Raw genomic sequence first — 16,946 nt, 5'->3', positions numbered from 1 at the left:
AATGCTGAGACACATGGGCTCCTTCCTCGCCATCCTCCTCCTCCTCCTCCTCCCAGCGGGGCGGTGGGGTCCGTTGCACGGTGCGAGGTGGCAGCCGTGCCCTCCTGGTGGTGTCAGGCTGGGTGTTTGTCCCGCTGGTGCTCCATCCCTGCCCGTCCTCCAGCTGCACCATGCTCCTGGTGCTTCTCCTGCACCTCTATCTGAGCTGGCAGAGCTGCCTCGTCCTCCCACACCACTGGGAGGCTGCCCTCGGATGTCCCAGAGCCCCGGAGAGGTGACCCAGCGCTCCAAAGAGTGCCTGGAAGAACCTCCCTGGAGGTGCTCAAGGCCAGGCTGGAAGCAGGGATGTTTTTAGGGGCTGCAGGAGGGTGCCAGCGTCCCCCCTCCAGTTTGCCTTGGCACTTGTTTGTGTGCCGGATCCCCCGCAGGAGCACACAGACATCTGGAACCAGGAACCAGCTGCTGAGATCCCCAGAGCTGCAGGAGCCCTGCTGCCACTGGGGGAGCCCCAAGGGGAGTTCCCCGGCCCCAAGGGCATCGCGCTTGGTCCATATGGACCAGGGTGCTGCCTGTGCTGGGGTCTGGGGAGAAAAGGAGCGCAGGAACGGGGTCTTGGCAGGAGCAGTGACCCTGTTTCAGAGCCCAGTGTGCGTCACCACCACCCCAAGCCCCTTGGTGTGCTCTGTCCAGCACAGACATCACGCCTGCCATCAGCCAGCCTGCAGCAAGGGGACTGCATCCTGGCGTGGGACGCGGTGGCTGGGGACACCGGGGAGCTGGGAGAGGGCGTGGGGACAAGGATGCTGCAGCTGGGTCCCGGCTGCTCTCCTAGGAAGGTTTGTGGGGACACTGAGGCACGGGGCGCTCCAACCTGCCTGCCTGCACAGCCCAGCCCCGCGCACGTCCCCTGCCACCCCGTGCACACCCCACCACATCTCCTCCTGTGCGCACCCCACACCGTGCGCACACTCGCTCCGTGCCCCACGGATTTAACTTCTGCCATGCACGCTCACCCCGCACCCTAAATACCCAGCCCACACCCACCTGGCCCGTGCACACTGACCACTTACCCCGTGCCCTGTGCGCACCCCCCACCAGGCACACTCCCCACGCTCCTTACACACTCCCTCACCCCTTGCACGCTCACCCCAAGCCCCGTGCACACTCACCCCGCTGTCACCTGACACTCGGTGCGCTCGCAGCCCCACTGCTCACACTTTCTCCACACACACCCCACTGTGCACACCCCCTCCCCACGCACCTTGCGCACCCTCCGTGCCGTGCACACTCATTCCGCGTGGACTCTCCCCCACGCCGTGCACTCACACTTTCCACACACACTCCCCCCGTGCCCTGCGCATCCCCCCCACGTGCTGCACACCCCCCGTGCCGCACCCACTCCCCCCTACTCACAAAAACCACACGCAACCCCCCACCCCACACTCCCCCCCATCCCGCTGCGCACTCACCTGCACTTTTTGCACACCCCCTCGTGCACGCTCCCCCCGCAGCCGATACCCTCGCCCCAAAACCGGGCTCTCCACGCGCTCCCGCACCCCGTACCCCCCCCAAATCTCCGTGCGCACCCCCCTCCCCAGGCTGCGCGCAGCACCCCGGCTCCAAACCACCCCGCGCCGCGCACTCGCCCCACTCCACGCGTGCTCCGCGCTCCCCCTGCCCACTCGCCCCCCTCCGCGCTCCATCCCCACGCCCCCCGCTCCCCTCGCACCCCCTCCCCGCGCCCCCTACTCCCTCCCACGCCCCCCCCCCACGCCCTCGGTTCCCACTCCGCGCGCCCTGCCCGGCTCCCCAGCGCTCCCCCGCCGCCCGTGCCCGCTCCCCACGCCCGCCGCTCGCCCCCCCCGGCCGCTCCCTCCCCGGCAGCCTGCGTGCGACACGCCGCCTCCCCGCCCCGCTGCCACCCTCTCTGCCCCGTCCTTCCCCCGCGGGCTCCTGTCTGGACGTGTCGGGACTCGGGCTCCGGGCGCTGAGTAATGCTCGGCGCAGCGCGATCCCAGCCAGAGCCGCCGCCGCCGCCGCTCCGCGCCCAGCGCTCCCGGGGCGCTCCGGCCGCGACCCTGCCCGCTCCGCCGGCCACCCGGCGACACCGGCGGGGGGCGGCGGGGGGCCCGCGGCTCCCCATGTGCCTGCGGGCCCCGCGGGAGCCGCAGCGCCCCTCGGCCGGCCAGCCCCCCCCCGACACCCCCCGGGCGCCCTGCCCACGCCCGCCGCGGCCCCGGAGCCCCCGGGCGCCCTGGGGAGCGGCGGGGGAGCGCGCCCCGAGGGCCGAGGGCCCCCCCGGCCCCCCGGCCCGTCCGGCCATGGGGGGCTGAGCCGGGGGGGCGCGGAGCTTGGCGAGGCGGCGGCGGAGGGCAGGGAGCCCGGGGGGGGCGCGCAGCCCTCGGAGGGCGCTGGGGCGGCGGGAGGCGGCGGGGGGGGCATCCCGGGAGGATGGCAGAGCCGCCCCGGCGAGCCGAGCCCCGGCGCGCAGGGAGCCAGTGAGAGGGAGGAGAGGGGAAAACACAAACAAGCAAACAACCCACAACAAACAAAGCGGGCAGAGAGCAGCGCCGAGCCCCGCCGCCCCTGCCCCAAAGGCGCCCGCCCGCCCGCAGCCCGCACAGCCGCTGCCCCAGCGAAGATGCGCCCGGCCCTGGCCCACGGACTCTGCTCGCTGCTGCTCAGCCTCTGGGTACCCAGGTAGGACCTACGCCCCCCCCCCCTCCCCACCTCCCGCAGCCCCGCGGCCCCCCAAACCCTCGGCGCCCCGGTTCCTCCGGGGAGCCGCTGCGCGCAGCCCCGCAGCGGGGGCGGGCGGCCGAGGGGGCTCCGCGGGGTCCCTCTCTCCCCGGCACGGCTCCCCCCGGTCCCCCCCGACCCCTCGGTGGCCTCTCACGGCCGGCTCCCCGCGCTCGGGGCGCTGTCAGGGCCGCCGTCGTCCCCCCCCCCAGTTTTGCTGCTCCCCCCTCTTTTCCCCGCCGGGATGCGCGGCTCCCCAAAACGCGGAGCTTTGCGCTTTCCTCCCCGGCCGGAGCCACCCCGGCGCGGCCCGGCCTGCCTCAGTTTCCCCGCTGTGCCCGGAGGAGGCCTGGGGATGCGGGAGCAGCGCCCGGTGCCGCTGCAGCAGCGGGGGGGGGGGGGAGCGCAGCCCCCAGCCCCGGCACCCCGCAGCCGGGATCCAGCAGCATCCCCCCATCCCTGGCTCTGCCGAGCCCGAAGGCCTCCTAGGGGGGGTTGGGGGGCAGGTGGGGGCCTCCTGGTTCCCAGAAATCGCCCCCCCTCACCTCCTTCACTCACCACCCCCGGCCGTCTCCATCTCCCCCGGGTGACTGGGAGCTCCCCTCTGCCTGCTCCGAAACTTGTGCGCCGCAGGCAGCCAGGGGTTAACCGTGGTGCTGAGAAAAGGGGGGGGGGTGTGGGGGTCCCCCCGCCCTTCCCCCTGCCTCCAGCCCCCTTTAAATATAATTTGTTAACGTTGGGACTTGTATTAATTAAAGCGGCAGCCGCTGCAGCCTGTGACCTGGGGGCTTGTCACCGTGAAATCAAGTTTAAATCCAGATTTCAAGGGGGGAAGAGAGAGAGCTGGGGGGGGGGGGGGGAGAGCGCCGCGTCCTCCTAGGGACGGTGACAGTGACAGCCCCGTGCGGGTCCCCTGAGCCCTGGGAGGAGCGAGAGGCAGCAGGACCTGCCCTCTGCTCCCTGGGCCCTGGATGAAGGCCCCTGCCTCAGTTTCCCTGCCGTGCAACGGGGACAGCGACCGCATTACCCCCTTGTTTTCCCCCCCGGGATGCTGGTGGGTGAAGGTGGCAGGCGCTGGGGCTGGCGGAGGACAGGCAGGGGACGAGGTCACCGCAGCGCTCGGGGTGGGAGCTTGTGGTGGCCTTGGGGTGGCTGCAGGGCTGCTGCCCATCCTTGGGGCGAGGAGCAGAGGATTCCCCTCGCGGGCAGGGGCTTTGGAGGGTTGTGCTCCCCCTCTGCCCTTCTTCTTCTTCTCCCTCTCCCCCCGTCGCAGTCCCCGTGGATTCGCGCCGTGGCAGCCGCGCAGCTCGCCCCATGGCAGTGGTGGGATGGGTATGAAGGCACTTGGGAAGCTGGAGACGGCAGCAGCGTGACGCTGACAGCTCCCTTCCCCCCCCCCGCCCCGAGCGAGCTGTAATTCAGCGGGGATGCTGGGGCTGAGCCCTTCCTCCAGGGCTCAGAGGCAGCCCCTGTCCCCTGAGCTGCTTCTCTCCACGTACCTGCAGCAGGAGCTGGGGGAGCAGAGCGGGAGCAATCCTTCTCCCCGGGGCCTGGCTGCTCCAGCAGGGAGCTGCAGTCCCTCCTCCAGCATCCTCCTCCGAGCCTCCCTCCCCGGATCGAGGCTCGAAGGGCTCCTGCGCCCTGCTCCTGCTGGCACCCAGCTCCTGGGGAAGAGGGAGCCCTGCCCAGGGAGAGCTTCCCGCGGGGATGGAGCTGTCCTGAGCGAGGAGAGGGGCAGTGCTCAGCCCCTGGCGGACCCTGCTGCAAGGTGCAGGATGCTCCTCGGCACCCCGCTGCCTGCTGCTCGCTCTGCGTGGGCTCTGTGGGTGCCAGGGGCCCCCAGGCTGTGCCCTGGAGTGAGGCAACTCTTTTCCCTCATCCGTCTCCCTCCTCATGCCTGCTTGTCCTGCCTGCCCCTCTCTTACCTCCAGCCATGTCCCTGGACGTGCTTTCTCCATCTCGCCACGCTCCATCCACCTCCCTTCTCCCCAGACAGCACCTCTGCTTGTGTAAGGACCCCGTACCCCCAAACGGAGCCTCCTCTTGCCCCCATCCACCTGCCAGCCTCCTGTTCCTGGCGGTGACAGCACCACAGCCACGGGGCTGTGCCTGTGGATGGATCTGGGAGCGTTCAGCAGGGTGCTGAGCTCCGAAATTCCCAGCTGAGCTGCTGGGAAAAGGACGGTCCCTCTGCTTCCCCCCTCTCCTCCAGGAGACACAGATCTGCCGGCAGCAGGGACGGAGCCCGAGGGTTTCCCAGCCTCTGCAGCATCCGCTGGGCTCACGGCTTTCCGTTTTCCCCCAAAGCTCCTGCTCCAATGAGATCCTGGGCCTGAAGCTGCCGTCGGAGCCGGTGCTGAACGCCAACACGGTGTGCCTGACGCTGCCGGGGCTGACGCGGCGGCAGCTGGAGGTGTGCGTGCGCCACCCCGACGTGACGGCCTCGGCCATCCAGGGCATCCAGATCGCCATCCACGAGTGCCAGCACCAGTTCCGGGACCAGCGCTGGAACTGCTCCAGCCTCGAGACCAAGAACAAGATCCCCTACGAGAGCATCATCTTCAGCAGAGGTAAGGCACCCCTCGTCTTCCTCCTCCTCTGCCCAGACTCCGCTCTCGGGGGCCCACATCGGCTCCCAGTGAGCACAACTCCTTCCTGGAGCAGGGCACCGGGACAGGTCTTCAGCATCCCCATGGGTGAAGGCAGAAATAGCTGGATCCTAAAACCCTTAGGATCTGCCAGACCGAGCAGCAGCAAATTGGGCTCTTCCCTGTGCACCTTTTTTCTGGCCCTTGTCCTGAGCTACGTGCCCATGCCCAGCTTGTCCTGAGACTCCTCCGAGGTCCCATCACTTTCCAAAATCTTCCCCCCGCGTGCTGTAGGCTGGTGGTGCCATGGGGAGCCTTAGGGAGCACCTTGGGGTGGGTGTGAAGGTGTGTGCTGTGCTCTGGGGTTCGGTTTGGTGGATGCACCGCGCGTCCTGGCTCCTTCCCGCTCTGGTGCTGGATTTTGGGGATGGTGTCTCAGCGCAGCGCGGCGAGCAGAAGCACAACGGGCTGTAGGTCGGTGAGCACATCGCCCTGCTGTCCTGCCTTCGTGTTGGCTCCCCCGGCAAGCAGGTGTCAACCCTCTGAAGGGATGCACGGGCAGGGTAGGGGGATGGCTGGAGAGGGCACGCAGCAGCCTGTGGGTGCCAGGAAGCCCCTCACATCCAGGGCAGAGGGGCAGGGGGTGCTGCCTGCGGGCAGGTGCGGGTGCCTGGAGGAGCAGCACCGAGCGTAGGGCCTGGCAGGGAGGGTGGGGACCGTCAGCCCTGATAAGCATCGTGGTATTTCCAGTCTCCTCGGGCAGCGGGAGACACCAGTTCGCTGTCTCAAGCCACCCCCAGAGCCGGGCGAGATGCTCCAGCAGCAGCAGGGTGCAAAGCCCAGCGGGGAAGGAGCTGCCCCAAGGTCCTCAGCCCCAGGGCGCCAGGCACCGTGGGGATGTCCCCCTCTCCGTACAGCTCTGTACACGAAGAGGGGAGCCATTAGAGCAGGGATGCAGCTGGGAGGAGAGGCGAAGCGAGGGGTGCAGGCTCCGTGCCACACGCGCTGATGCATCTGGTCCCCGGGGTCCGGGTCTCCGCTCCGCGCCCTGCCCCATCCTTGGCGTGCCTGGGAACGCGGCGTGCTGGCAGGATCGTGGTTTGTAACCCGAAGTGACAGACCCCTTTAATCTTTCATTCCTTTTCCCACTTCTTCTGCCATCAGTTCAGCCGTGCGTGAACCTCACTTTAAATTATTTGTAGCTGCTTTCTCCCTCCCTCCATCTCTCCCTCTCTCCCTCTCTCCCTGCTCTGCTCGGCTCCCGCCTCCGCCCTGTCCCCCCGCACCCCACACATCTCCCCTAGTGAGGTGGCAGCATCCCAGCTCCTGCCCCGCATCCAGGCACGCAGCAGAGCCCACAAGGCAGATCCCAGCAGCTTGATGCAAGCCCTGGGGAGCCAGGGAGGAGCAGGGAGGCTTCAAACAGGACCTGGTGGGAGTCTGAAGGGGGTTTCTGGGCAGAAGAGCTGAGGAGAGGGATGCTGGTGGGCTCCAGGGGTTGATGGAAAGGGATGGAGCAGTGCTGTGGGTTCCCCTGGTGTCCAAGGGCTGTCAGGAATTGGCTGGGCAGGACTGTGCCTGGCTGCGTGCCCAAAACCCACTGCGGGTGGCAAAGGGGTGCTGAGCCCTTGTCCTGGCCTCTCCAAGTGGATCCATGGTGGGGTGTGCTGCTGGGGGGGCTGCGGGGTGCAGCCCTGAGGGGTGCTGTGGGGCACAGAAGCTCCCTGTGCCCATGGCTCATCCCAACCCCATTTGTCTGTGGCTGGGCTGTCCTGGAGCGCAGCATCCCTCCGGTTCCTTCTGCAGGGTTTGGAGGCAGGGTGAGGTTTGCCAGCCTGTGCCCTCCTCAGAAAGCCTCCTGGCTGCTGTGGGTCTGTGGGGGCCCGGCCAAAGCCTGGCGAGGAGAGGGGGAACTCCCTGGAGGCCGGCAGGGCCGGGTGCCTGGTGCTGTTAGGGCCATCCCGAGGGATGCTGCCGAGCACAGGACCCCGGCGCCCAGCTCTGCAGAGCCCCAGCCAAGCTCTGGCGCCCGCAGACCGCAGCTCCCAGCCCAGCACAGCTGCAGCTGGGATCCTGGCAGGGATTTTCAGTGCCCCCAGGCGAGCTGCGGGCTTTGCCCACCCGGCCCCGAAGCGCACCCGCACGCGCGCGCGCACGCAGGTGCTTCGGGTGCTCAGCTGCAGCCCTGCGGGTGCCCGCAGCCCCCGGCCGTGCCCCCCGGGTGCACGGGCACAAAGCGGTGCCCTCGGGGAGCGGGCAGCATCCCCGGAGGCGCAGGGCTGAGACCGAGGAGCAGCTCCAGCTCCTGGCCCGCAGCGCCGTGGGCGGACGGGGAGCCGCGTGCTCGCAGCGAGGGCTCCAGGCTGTCCCCGGCACGCTCGGGAGGTGCAGGGAGGGCAAGTCGCGATCTGCAGGGAGCCGTTTAGTGCCTGGCGCGGGGCCAGAGCCTGGCAGGTTCACCTGCAGTTTAATTAGGGCGAGGGGAGGGGAGGGGAGGGAGCGGGGCTGGGGGAGAGGCGGCGTGTCGGGACCGGCTGGCTCTCGCGGGAGAAGCGCTCCTCCGCCTCGCCAGCCAGCGGGGACGGGGGCCTGGCAGCCCCCCTGGGCATCCCCAGGGTACCCTACGGTGCCCCCGGACCAGGCAGCAAGAGTGCAGAGCAGGATACTTCCCACAGCCCCTCTCGCATCTCCTGCAGCTACGACCTCCTCTGTACTCTCCAGAGGGACCTGGTGACTCGGGCATCACCACCAAGGCCTTAGGAGCCTTGGGCAGCTGGTCCCTCTCTCCAAAGGGCTCGGGGAGCAGCTGATGCTCACCGTGCTTGGCTGAGGTTCCTGGAACATCCCACCCTTGCCGAGACCGCGATGCCCAGGGTTGTCACCTGCAGCCACCTCGCTCTCTGCTTTGCTGCATCCTCCAGGTTCTGGCATGGCCTGGGCAGAGCTGGTCCTGGGCTCAGAAACGCGTTGGCTCCACGGCTGCCGAGGGAAGGAGGCTCCAGGGACGTGCACCCGTGCGTTGTCCATCAGCTCACGCCTGGTTGGAGAGCAGCAGGGGAAGAAGAAGGGCTGGGGCTTGGCCACAAGGGGTTCCCAGCCATGGAGGGCACCAAAGCAACTTGGCCTCCTCACCAGCAAGGAGACGGGCTTGCTAGACACCGTGGGTGGGGTAGAGCTTCTGTCTGGGCTCCAGGAGGGATTTGAAGGAGATGCCGCATGGGAAATTATTAGTTAGGCTGGGGAAACGGGTGAGAAAGAGGCTAACGGAAAGGCAGGGCTGGAGAGGAGAGCGTGGCACCGGGTGGAGGGTTTTGCTCCTGCCATCCCTGGGCACGGGCTGGGAGAGCAGCCGGGGACAGCGAGCGGGTGGCAGCAGCGGGATGCAGAGCTGATAGGGTGATGTATGGGGTTTGGGGGTGCCGGGGGCTCGTTCTCCATCCTGCACTGCACGCCCGAGGGATGAAGTGCCCAGATTTGGGCTCTGCTTCTCGAGGAAGCTTGCAGGGAGGTGGCGCAGGCTGGTGGAGAGGGGAAGATGAGGTCCTTGTAGTAAAGACAAGCTGCTGCTGTGCATCAAGAGCTTCCCTGGCTGGATGTGGAGATGCTCCCCGGCCAGGGATGGGGCTGAGAGGGGCTGACCCAGCCCCTGTGGCGGGGGCTGATCGTGGCGTGGGTGTGTTGCCACCCCCGGGGAGGCTGCACAGCGTGCGCACCAGCTGCCCCATTACCTGCCCAGTGAAAAATGTTGTTCAACTTGTGCATTGGAAGAGACAGGCTCAGAGCAAGCTTGTCCGACACCGAGGGGAAGCTGGGAGAGGCTCCCGGTTGCTTTTAAGCAGCGCCTCGTTAATTTTTTAAATGCACCAGTGTCAAATTAGCACACAAAAGAGCAGCACGGCTTTAAATGCAGGTTTCCGAGATGCGTTTTCGTTTCCCTTTAATAAGATCATAGCGTTGGCTCAGCAGGCGGCAGGGAACCACGGAGGAGACATGCGTGCTGCCGAGCATCGCCCGCGCCAAGCGCGCCCGCCGGGGAGCCTTCGCTGGGAAAAGCCCCCCAAACCTCCTGAACGTTCAGCAAACCCAGGGCTGTCCAAGGTCTTTTTGTCCAAAGGAGGGAGAGGGGCTTGCAAAGCCCATCCGTGTATTTATTCACGTGGGAAGGCAGCGCAGAAAGTCTGTCCCTCCCTCCTTCCTTGCTCCTGGGCCGGTCAGGGCGCAGCGAAGCGAAGCGTGCTGGGGGCTCCCCGCCTGGCCCGGCACCAGCAGGAAGGAAAATAATAGTTAGCATTAAAACAACAACGAAAAGAGACGGTCCCAGGTAGGGGAGGCTGTGTCCCTGCGCAGCAGCGAAGCCGAGCAGCCCTCAAGCAGCCCCTGCCCGCAGCCCCACGGGACCCGTCCCTGTCCCCGTCCGCCCCACCGGCTGCTAATGGCACTGGCGGGTGTCCTCGCTCCCCGGCGCTTAACGACAACCAGCTGCCGGCCCTGGCAGCCCACGGTGCGGTCGGGGATGTGCAATTTTTCCAGCGCCGTATCACATTTACAGGAGGTTTCAGCAGGAAGCAGCAGGGCTCAGGGCTCGGGGCTCGGGGAAGGAGCGGGCTGGCGCAGATGGATAGGGCAGGACGGGCAGTGCCGCACGCCCCGGGGCCGTGATTTGGGGTCCTGGTGCTGTGCGTGGGGACCCACAGCTGGTGGGGAGTGCTGCTGCCCGCCTCAGCCAGGGACAAATCCTGCCTGCTGCTGTCTGGGCAGTGCTGTCGGCACAGCCGCCTGTTTGGGGAGGACGCCTGCACCCACTCTGTGCTGCCCAGCTGTGTGGGATCTATTCCTTCCAGAAATATTCCTCAGCCAATGTGCTTTGCTTTGCTTTTCCTTTCTTTCCTTTTCTTCCTTCCTTCCTTCCTTCCTTCCTTCCTTCCTTCCTTCCTTCCTTCCTTCCTTCCTTCCTTCCTTCCTTCCTTCCTTCCTTCCTTCCTTCCTTCCTTCCTTCCTTCCTTCCTTCCTTCCTTCCTTCCTTCCTTCCTTCCTTCCTTCTTTTTATACACTGGGGAGCTCAGATGTGATGGAAGGCAATAACTTCCTCTCCCACCAGCCCCAGATGCCGCGGTGGCATCTCCACAGGGCGATGCGAGCGCAGGTGGCGGTCCTGCCATCTGCACCCAGCACCGGGCAGGGCTGGCACCTGGCGCAGCGCTGTGCCCTGCTTGGCAACGGCACTCAGGGCACCCGGAGGGGTTTTGCTCGTGGTCCAGACAGAGCAGGAGCCTGGCCTGAGCCCCCTCTTTCTCCTTCCCCGCAGGTTTCCGGGAAAGCGCCTTCGCCTACGCCATCGCGGCGGCCGGCGTGGTGCACGCCGTCTCCAACGCCTGCGCCCTGGGCAAGCTGCAGGCTTGCGGCTGCGACCAGAAGCGGCGGGGCGACGAGGAGGCTTTTCGCCGCAAGCTGCACCGGCTCCAGCTGGAGGCCATGAACCGCGGCAAGGGCATGGTGCACGGCGTGCACATGGAGCACATGCCGGCCGAGACCCCCGGCCTCCAGGACTCCTGGGAGTGGGGGGGGTGCAGCCCCGACGTGGACTATGGGGAGAAGTTTTCCAAGGATTTCCTCGACTCCCGGGAAACCTACCGGGACATCCACTCGCGCATGAGGCTGCACAACAACCGCGTGGGGCGGCAGGTGAGCGGCACCACTGGGGGGGACATGGGGACACCAGTGGGGACGGCATCCCTGGGACACGCACAGGAGGATGCAGGGGCTGGTGCTGGGGTGGCACAAGTGCCTGAGGCTGCTTGTCCCCAAGGCACCCCCAGTTTGTCCCTGGCAGTGCAGCAGGATGGATGGGGCAAGGTGAGGCTGGGCTGAGCCGGGCAGCAGGCACCCAAGAAGGGTGGCATCCCCTGGGGAGCCGGGGTGGCGGCTGGCAGCCTTGTCCCCCAGCTCCGTGGGGACGCCCAGGCGAGCAGAGCTGCCTCCCCTCCGTTCTCATGATGTCAGGTCTCGTTAAAGGTGCTAATTAGTAGCTCTCTGTCTGGGAAGTGGTGTTTAAAAGCAGGAGGGGACCAGAAGCTGGCTGCGCTCCCCTGCCCGGCCGCGCTGCCAGCAGGTGCAGGGGGGACCCCAGCAGCATGGTGTTTGCCGTTCCCGGGTGCACAACGCCAAGGGAAACCCCAGAGATGGGGGATGTCACCACGCAGCGCCTTTAGGATCTGCTGTCCCAGGAAAGGAGCAGGTGCAGCAGCTCTGTGCGCTTCTCCTCTACCAGGGGCAAGCCCCGAGCATCCTCCCCGAGGTCCACGTGCCCCCCGAGGGTACCCTGCATGTTTGTAGGGCCGACGCGTGCCTGGCTCCCAGCTCGGACCCCGCAGTGCCCGGGGAGGTGACAAACCCAGCGACAGCCAGCCCTGGTGGCCCAGGGACGCGGGTTTCTGTAGTGTAGTGGTTATCACGTTCGCCTGACACGCGGAAGGTCCCTGGTTCGAAACCAGGCAGAAACATGCCCTTTTAAATCCAGCTCCGAAGCCGGGGAGGGGATGCACAGCACAGCAGCATCCTCGTGGGCATCTCGCTGCCTTGCCTTTGCGCAGGAAGCCACGGGGGCAAGGAAAAAAAAGCTCACACCCCCCCCAGTGTGAGGCTTCCCGTGCAAACTCAAGACCCCAGCACGCACGCAGGAGGCTTTGCGAGCCCTCCTCGCCCGCCAGATCAGAGAGCAAGAGGATGAAAGGCAGGGAGCCTGGAACTACCCATTACCCTCACAACAAAGGGCTCCGATAAAGCTCTTATGAGCGTGTCTGGGAGGAGCTGGGAATGTGTGAAAGAAAGCACCAGCGAGTTCAGGCATGTGCCGAACCCGGGTGTCTGTGAGATGGGAGAAGGACCTGGCTGGGCAGGGGTGTGCGAGGAGAGGTGGTGGCGAAGGCACTCCGGGGCCTGGCGGGGTCTTGCTCCCCAAGCAGGATGGAGAAGAGGCTGCCCACGGGCAGGGATGCTGCGGCGCAGGGGTTTGGGATGCCCGGTGCTGTGACGGCTCGGATGTTCCACGCTGGGTGATGGGGACACCAGCATCCCATCCCCTCCGTCCCAGCGGGGACCTTGCGGCACTCGGTGTGGATTTCCCTGGTCCAGGCCCGGGAGGGGAGGCAGCAGAAGATGGGATCCCGATGCCAGGCAGCTGGTGTTCCCCGCCGGCACGCCCAGGGCACGGCGGAGAGGACGGGCAGCTCATTACCTGCGAGGTGGAGGCTGTTCCCGGCAGGAGACAGGGCTCTCAGCAGGATGAAAGCCAAACTCCAGCCCAGCCCAGACCTCTCTGCCGTGTGCCCCGAGCTCCAGGCGTGTTTCCCTGACCTGCCTTCATTAACATAAGTGCTTAGCAACGGGGAGATTTACTCAAAAACAAGCAAACAAGCAGCAAAAAAATACCCGCCCCTACCGAAACAAGGCACTTCTTGCATTGCCCCCAACCAGGGAGGGGGTGAGAACAGGGGACCTGTGACAGGCACGAAGCCAGGAGGCCGGCAGGGACATCACGGGATGAAACCTCATGTGGGGCTGCGTGTCCCCCAGCCCCCGGGGGGCACCAGCCTGGGATTGCATTAGCACGTCTGGGCTGCTCTGCGCCAGCCCCAGCCCCGCTGAGGCACCCCGAGGGGTCCGGGGGTCTCCGTGGGAGGGGGTCTGCTGGAGCCCACGCAAGTGCGTGGGGCTGGGGGCAGGCAGTCCCATGGGGAATCCCTGTCCCTGCTCGCTGAGGCTGGGGCCGGGCAGGAAATTGTCTCCCAACCACCACAAAGCTGGTGGCAAAGCGCTTCAAAGCGCCTGCTGCCTTCAATCTCTCCGCGCTCTGTAATTTGGGGCTAATTTCCCTTATTACGTTGTTACTCTCGGGCAAAGGGGTGCGGAGGGGGAGGATGGGAGACAGGCCTGCTGCCTTCCTTGCTGCTCTCAGGCACGGCTCGGAGGAGATGCTCGGTCCCCAAGCCAGGCAGCCCTGTCCCCCTGTGGGGTCAGAGCAGAGGGTGGCACCAAGTGCGGCCCTCTGAGGTGTGCTCTGTGCCCCTGGAGGTCGCTGGGCTCGAGCTCTTTGCCTTGGTGCGGCCAAATCAGCATCCCTCGCATTTTTGGGTGACCCTTCAGCGCCTGCCCTGGATGCCAGCACCGTCCCCTCCTCCTGGCATAACCACCGTGGTCCCTCTCGTCCCTTTGTCGGCCACACTCCCAACCACAGCGCCGTCCCTCGCGGGGGCGGACGTGTGGCAATGGCCCTGCTGCAGCCTCCCAAAACCACAAGCTGGGACCGCAAGCATCTCCAGTTCCTGCTTGAAATTCACCTCCTGGTGTGCCGTGGTGATCCCACATGGCCCATACACCGGGATCTCCACGTCCCCCTCTCCATCACCCAGACACCGCATCCTCCCCGCTAACCCCTTCGCCTTCCCCTCCCCGCCCAGGTGGTGATGGACAACATGAGGAGGAAATGCAAGTGCCACGGCACCTCGGGGAGCTGCCAGCTGAAGACCTGCTGGCAGGTGACCCCCGAGTTCCGCCTCGTGGGGTCCCTGCTCAAGGACCGCTTCTACGGGGCCACCCTCATCCGGCCCCACAACCGCAACGCGGGGCAGCTGGAGCCGGGCCACGCTCGGCACCGCCGCCGCGCCGGCATCAGCGAGCTGGTCTACTTCGAGAAGTCGCCCGATTTCTGCGAGAGGGAGCCGGCCCTGGACTCCTTGGGCACCCAAGGGCGCCTGTGCAACAAGACCAGCCCGGGCATGGACAACTGCGAGAGCCTGTGCTGCGGCCGCGGGCACAACATCCTGCGGCAGACCCGCAGCGAGCGCTGCAACTGCAAGTTCCACTGGTGCTGCTTCGTGGCCTGCGAGGAGTGCCGCATCACCGAGTGGGTCAGCGTCTGCAAGTAGCCCCCTGCCCGCCCCGGGGTGCCAGGGACAAAGCGCGCCCGCCCCGGGGACCGGCGCTGGGGGGGGTGATGGAGCCGCGGCGGCCGCTTCCCTCCGCTCCGGAGCCGGAGAGGAGATGCTCAGCACGAGGGCGGCCCGGCCCTCCGAAACCAGCACTTTGTCGTCACCCGGGGTGGGTGGGGGCTTCTTGTCACCCGGGGAGGGTGCCCACCCAGCCCCGCACCGAGGCACCGGGGCTGGCGGCCCCCGGAGCGCACGGCCACGCTGTACAGAGCGCCGACACCAGCACCGCGCGGGGGGCGCAGGGTGGGCACTGGGGGGGCACCCGGTGGGACGGGGTGGGGTGGGGTGGGGACAGCGGGGCACGGGGTGGGAGGGTGGGGGGACGCACCGGCACCGTGCGCAGGTTCCTCCGGCCACGTTGCGCTCCCGGTGGGGTGGGGATGGAGGCTGGGCATCCATCGGGGGCTCAGCACCCCCCAGCTGGAGCTCACCTCTGCCAGGACGGAGCTGTAGTGCAGGGGGGTGCTGTCGTGGCCGGAGGGGAGGGTGCCCGGGCTGTGCTGTGCGTGCCTGTGTTATTGTATGGTAAGTTATTTCCTGATTGTGAATAAAAGTGGATTGGAGACAGCGCTGGGTGTTTAGGGGCGCGGCGCCCTGCTCTCGGGGACCCTCTGGACTGCCCACCCCGGTGCGCAAAACCCTCACCCCATAGTGACCTTCATCCCAAAGTGACAGCCCTGGCAGCTGTCTGGGGACGGGCAGGAGGCCAAGCACGCCCTGCACCCGCTCCAGCCCGCGGGGATCCCTGCGTTTGGCCCCATGCCTGTGGCTGTGCCGCTGCCCCCTGCGCCGCTGGAGAGATGCTCGGGGCAGGGAGCAGGGAGAGGAGCAGGCAACCAGGCAGGGCCAGGCGCTGGGGGCTGAATTTGTCCCTCCCTGGTGGCATTTGAGCCCCGTGCTGGTGGCAGGGGGGCACCCACCCGGCCGTGGCAGCCCGCGGGGACCTGCAGTGAATCACGGCGCTGGTATCTGCCGGCTGATAACCTCCCCGCTCCTCCCACAGCTCTGCACCCCTCGGGGCTATGCAAAAAATATAACAGAACAAGTGAAGAATTAAAAAAAAAAAAAGAAAAGAAAACAAAAAAAAGCAAAACACAAATCGAGGAGGAAAATAGCAGGCTGGGAGGAAGCAAGTGGCCCAGGTGCAGCGGGGAGGAGCCCTGCGCCCTTGTTTCATAACGCTCCTCTGGGCACCCGTGCAGCCGCTGTCCCCAGGCTGTGGGACAGCCGTGGTGGCACTGCCACAGCACGCCAGGAGAGCCCAGCTCCGTGTCCTTGGGTGGGACGGTGCCTGTCCTTGCCATCCCAGACGTGATGGTGCCCAGGCTGGCTTTGCCCCTCGAGGAGGGACTGGCTGGATGAGGTCCTTGCCCCGGAGCTGGCTGCGTTTTGGGGGCTCGGGAGCAAAGGAGGGTGGTGGAGGTGATGGAGGTAAGCGTGGGAGCTCCTGGAGACCCACCCACGTGTGGCCATCTGGCCACCCCAGCTCCCTGCTCCTTCCCAGGCTGTCCCAGTCCCCGTGTCCCCAAGCTGTGCTCCCCAGGGCAGGGCGGTGGGGCTCTGCACATCCCTCGTGCTGCGCCGTTGTCCCTGGCAGCTGGCTCCAGCCCCAACGGGGCTGCTTTGAGCATCCTGCAGAGGCAGCTGAGGGGCCGTGTGCTCTCCGGGTGCCCAGCTGCCCTCTCCAAACCCTCCTTTCCGGGGGTCTGCAGGCAGCGTGCTCGGGGTGCAGGCGGCTCCAAGGCACGGGCTGCCTGCTCGCAGCAGCTCCTCTGCTGGCGGGGCCAGCTGGCTCCCAGCACAAACCAATATTCGGGATCCGCTCTGCGGCTTCCCTTGCTGAGTGTCTGCGAGCCGCAGGCAAGGCAGCAGAGAGAGCCTGTGGTTGCAGGGACAGTGTCCCTGTGCTTTGCTAACTGGTAACCAGCCTCCGAGCACCCATTCTATCCAGGACACCTCCTCGCCACATGGAGCTGAGCCTCCAGAGCCATTTGCAAGGCAGCACCGGGCTCTCTGCATCCCAAATCTCCCCTCCTTCCCTGGAAAAGAAATGCCCTGTGTGTCCTGGCAAAGCTCAGGGGAAAGGGGTGATGTCTGATGCTTCACTCCTGGCCCACAAGTGGCAGTGGCCCCAGTCCCACCAAAACGCCCCATTTTCTCACATGTGGGGGGACTGGGCTGCTCCAGCCTTGCGCCTCCTGGTCCATGGTCCCCCTGCACTGCACAGAGAGATGCTGCTGAAATGGGAAAATTGGAGGCACTTTGCCCAGGACTGAGGGATGAACGCCAGAGTAGATGAGCTTTGGTAGATGGCTGAGGTGGTTTCCTCCAGAGGAGGCCAAATTTTTCCAAGGCTCTCCCGTTTGTCCTCAGATGCAAATTAATAAGGAAGCTCCCAACTTAAAAAAAAAAAAAAAAAATGGACATTGCTTTCACGTGCACAAAAAGGGCAGTGAAGGCTTCCAAAGATGGCAGAGGGCCCATGCTGGCAAGGACAGATGGAATTTACCCCAGTGCCATGAAGTGTTTGGGAGGTCCCTCCACCCCGGGGGTCCCTGCAGAGGGACCATCAGCCGCGTGGCTCTGGCAGAGCCGTGCAAAGCCTGGTGGTTTCCCCAAACTTTGAAGCCCC

At 66.3% G+C, this 16,946-nt stretch overlaps 1 protein-coding gene across 1 annotated transcript; it reads left to right on the top strand.

Moving 5' to 3' along the window:
• Window positions 1–2,641: 2,641 nt before the first annotated feature.
• Window positions 2,642–14,251, top strand: WNT10A (Wnt family member 10A; the record flags this gene model as incomplete). Its single annotated transcript, XM_084288938.1, has 4 exons — window positions 2,642–2,700; window positions 5,047–5,309; window positions 10,633–11,009; window positions 13,784–14,251. 4 exons carry the CDS (start codon window positions 2,642–2,644, stop codon window positions 14,249–14,251), a joined length of 1,167 nt encoding a protein of 388 aa, XP_084145064.1.
• Between the last annotated feature and the right edge of the window lie 2,695 nt (window positions 14,252–16,946).

This window comes from Netta rufina (assembly GCF_964035555.1).
Source record: "Netta rufina genome assembly, chromosome: 6".
In the NCBI taxonomy this organism is placed as follows: Eukaryota; Metazoa; Chordata; class Aves; order Anseriformes; family Anatidae; genus Netta; species Netta rufina.
The sequence above is the reverse complement of the archived record's forward strand: the minus strand, read 5'-3'. Positions and strand labels throughout refer to the sequence as shown.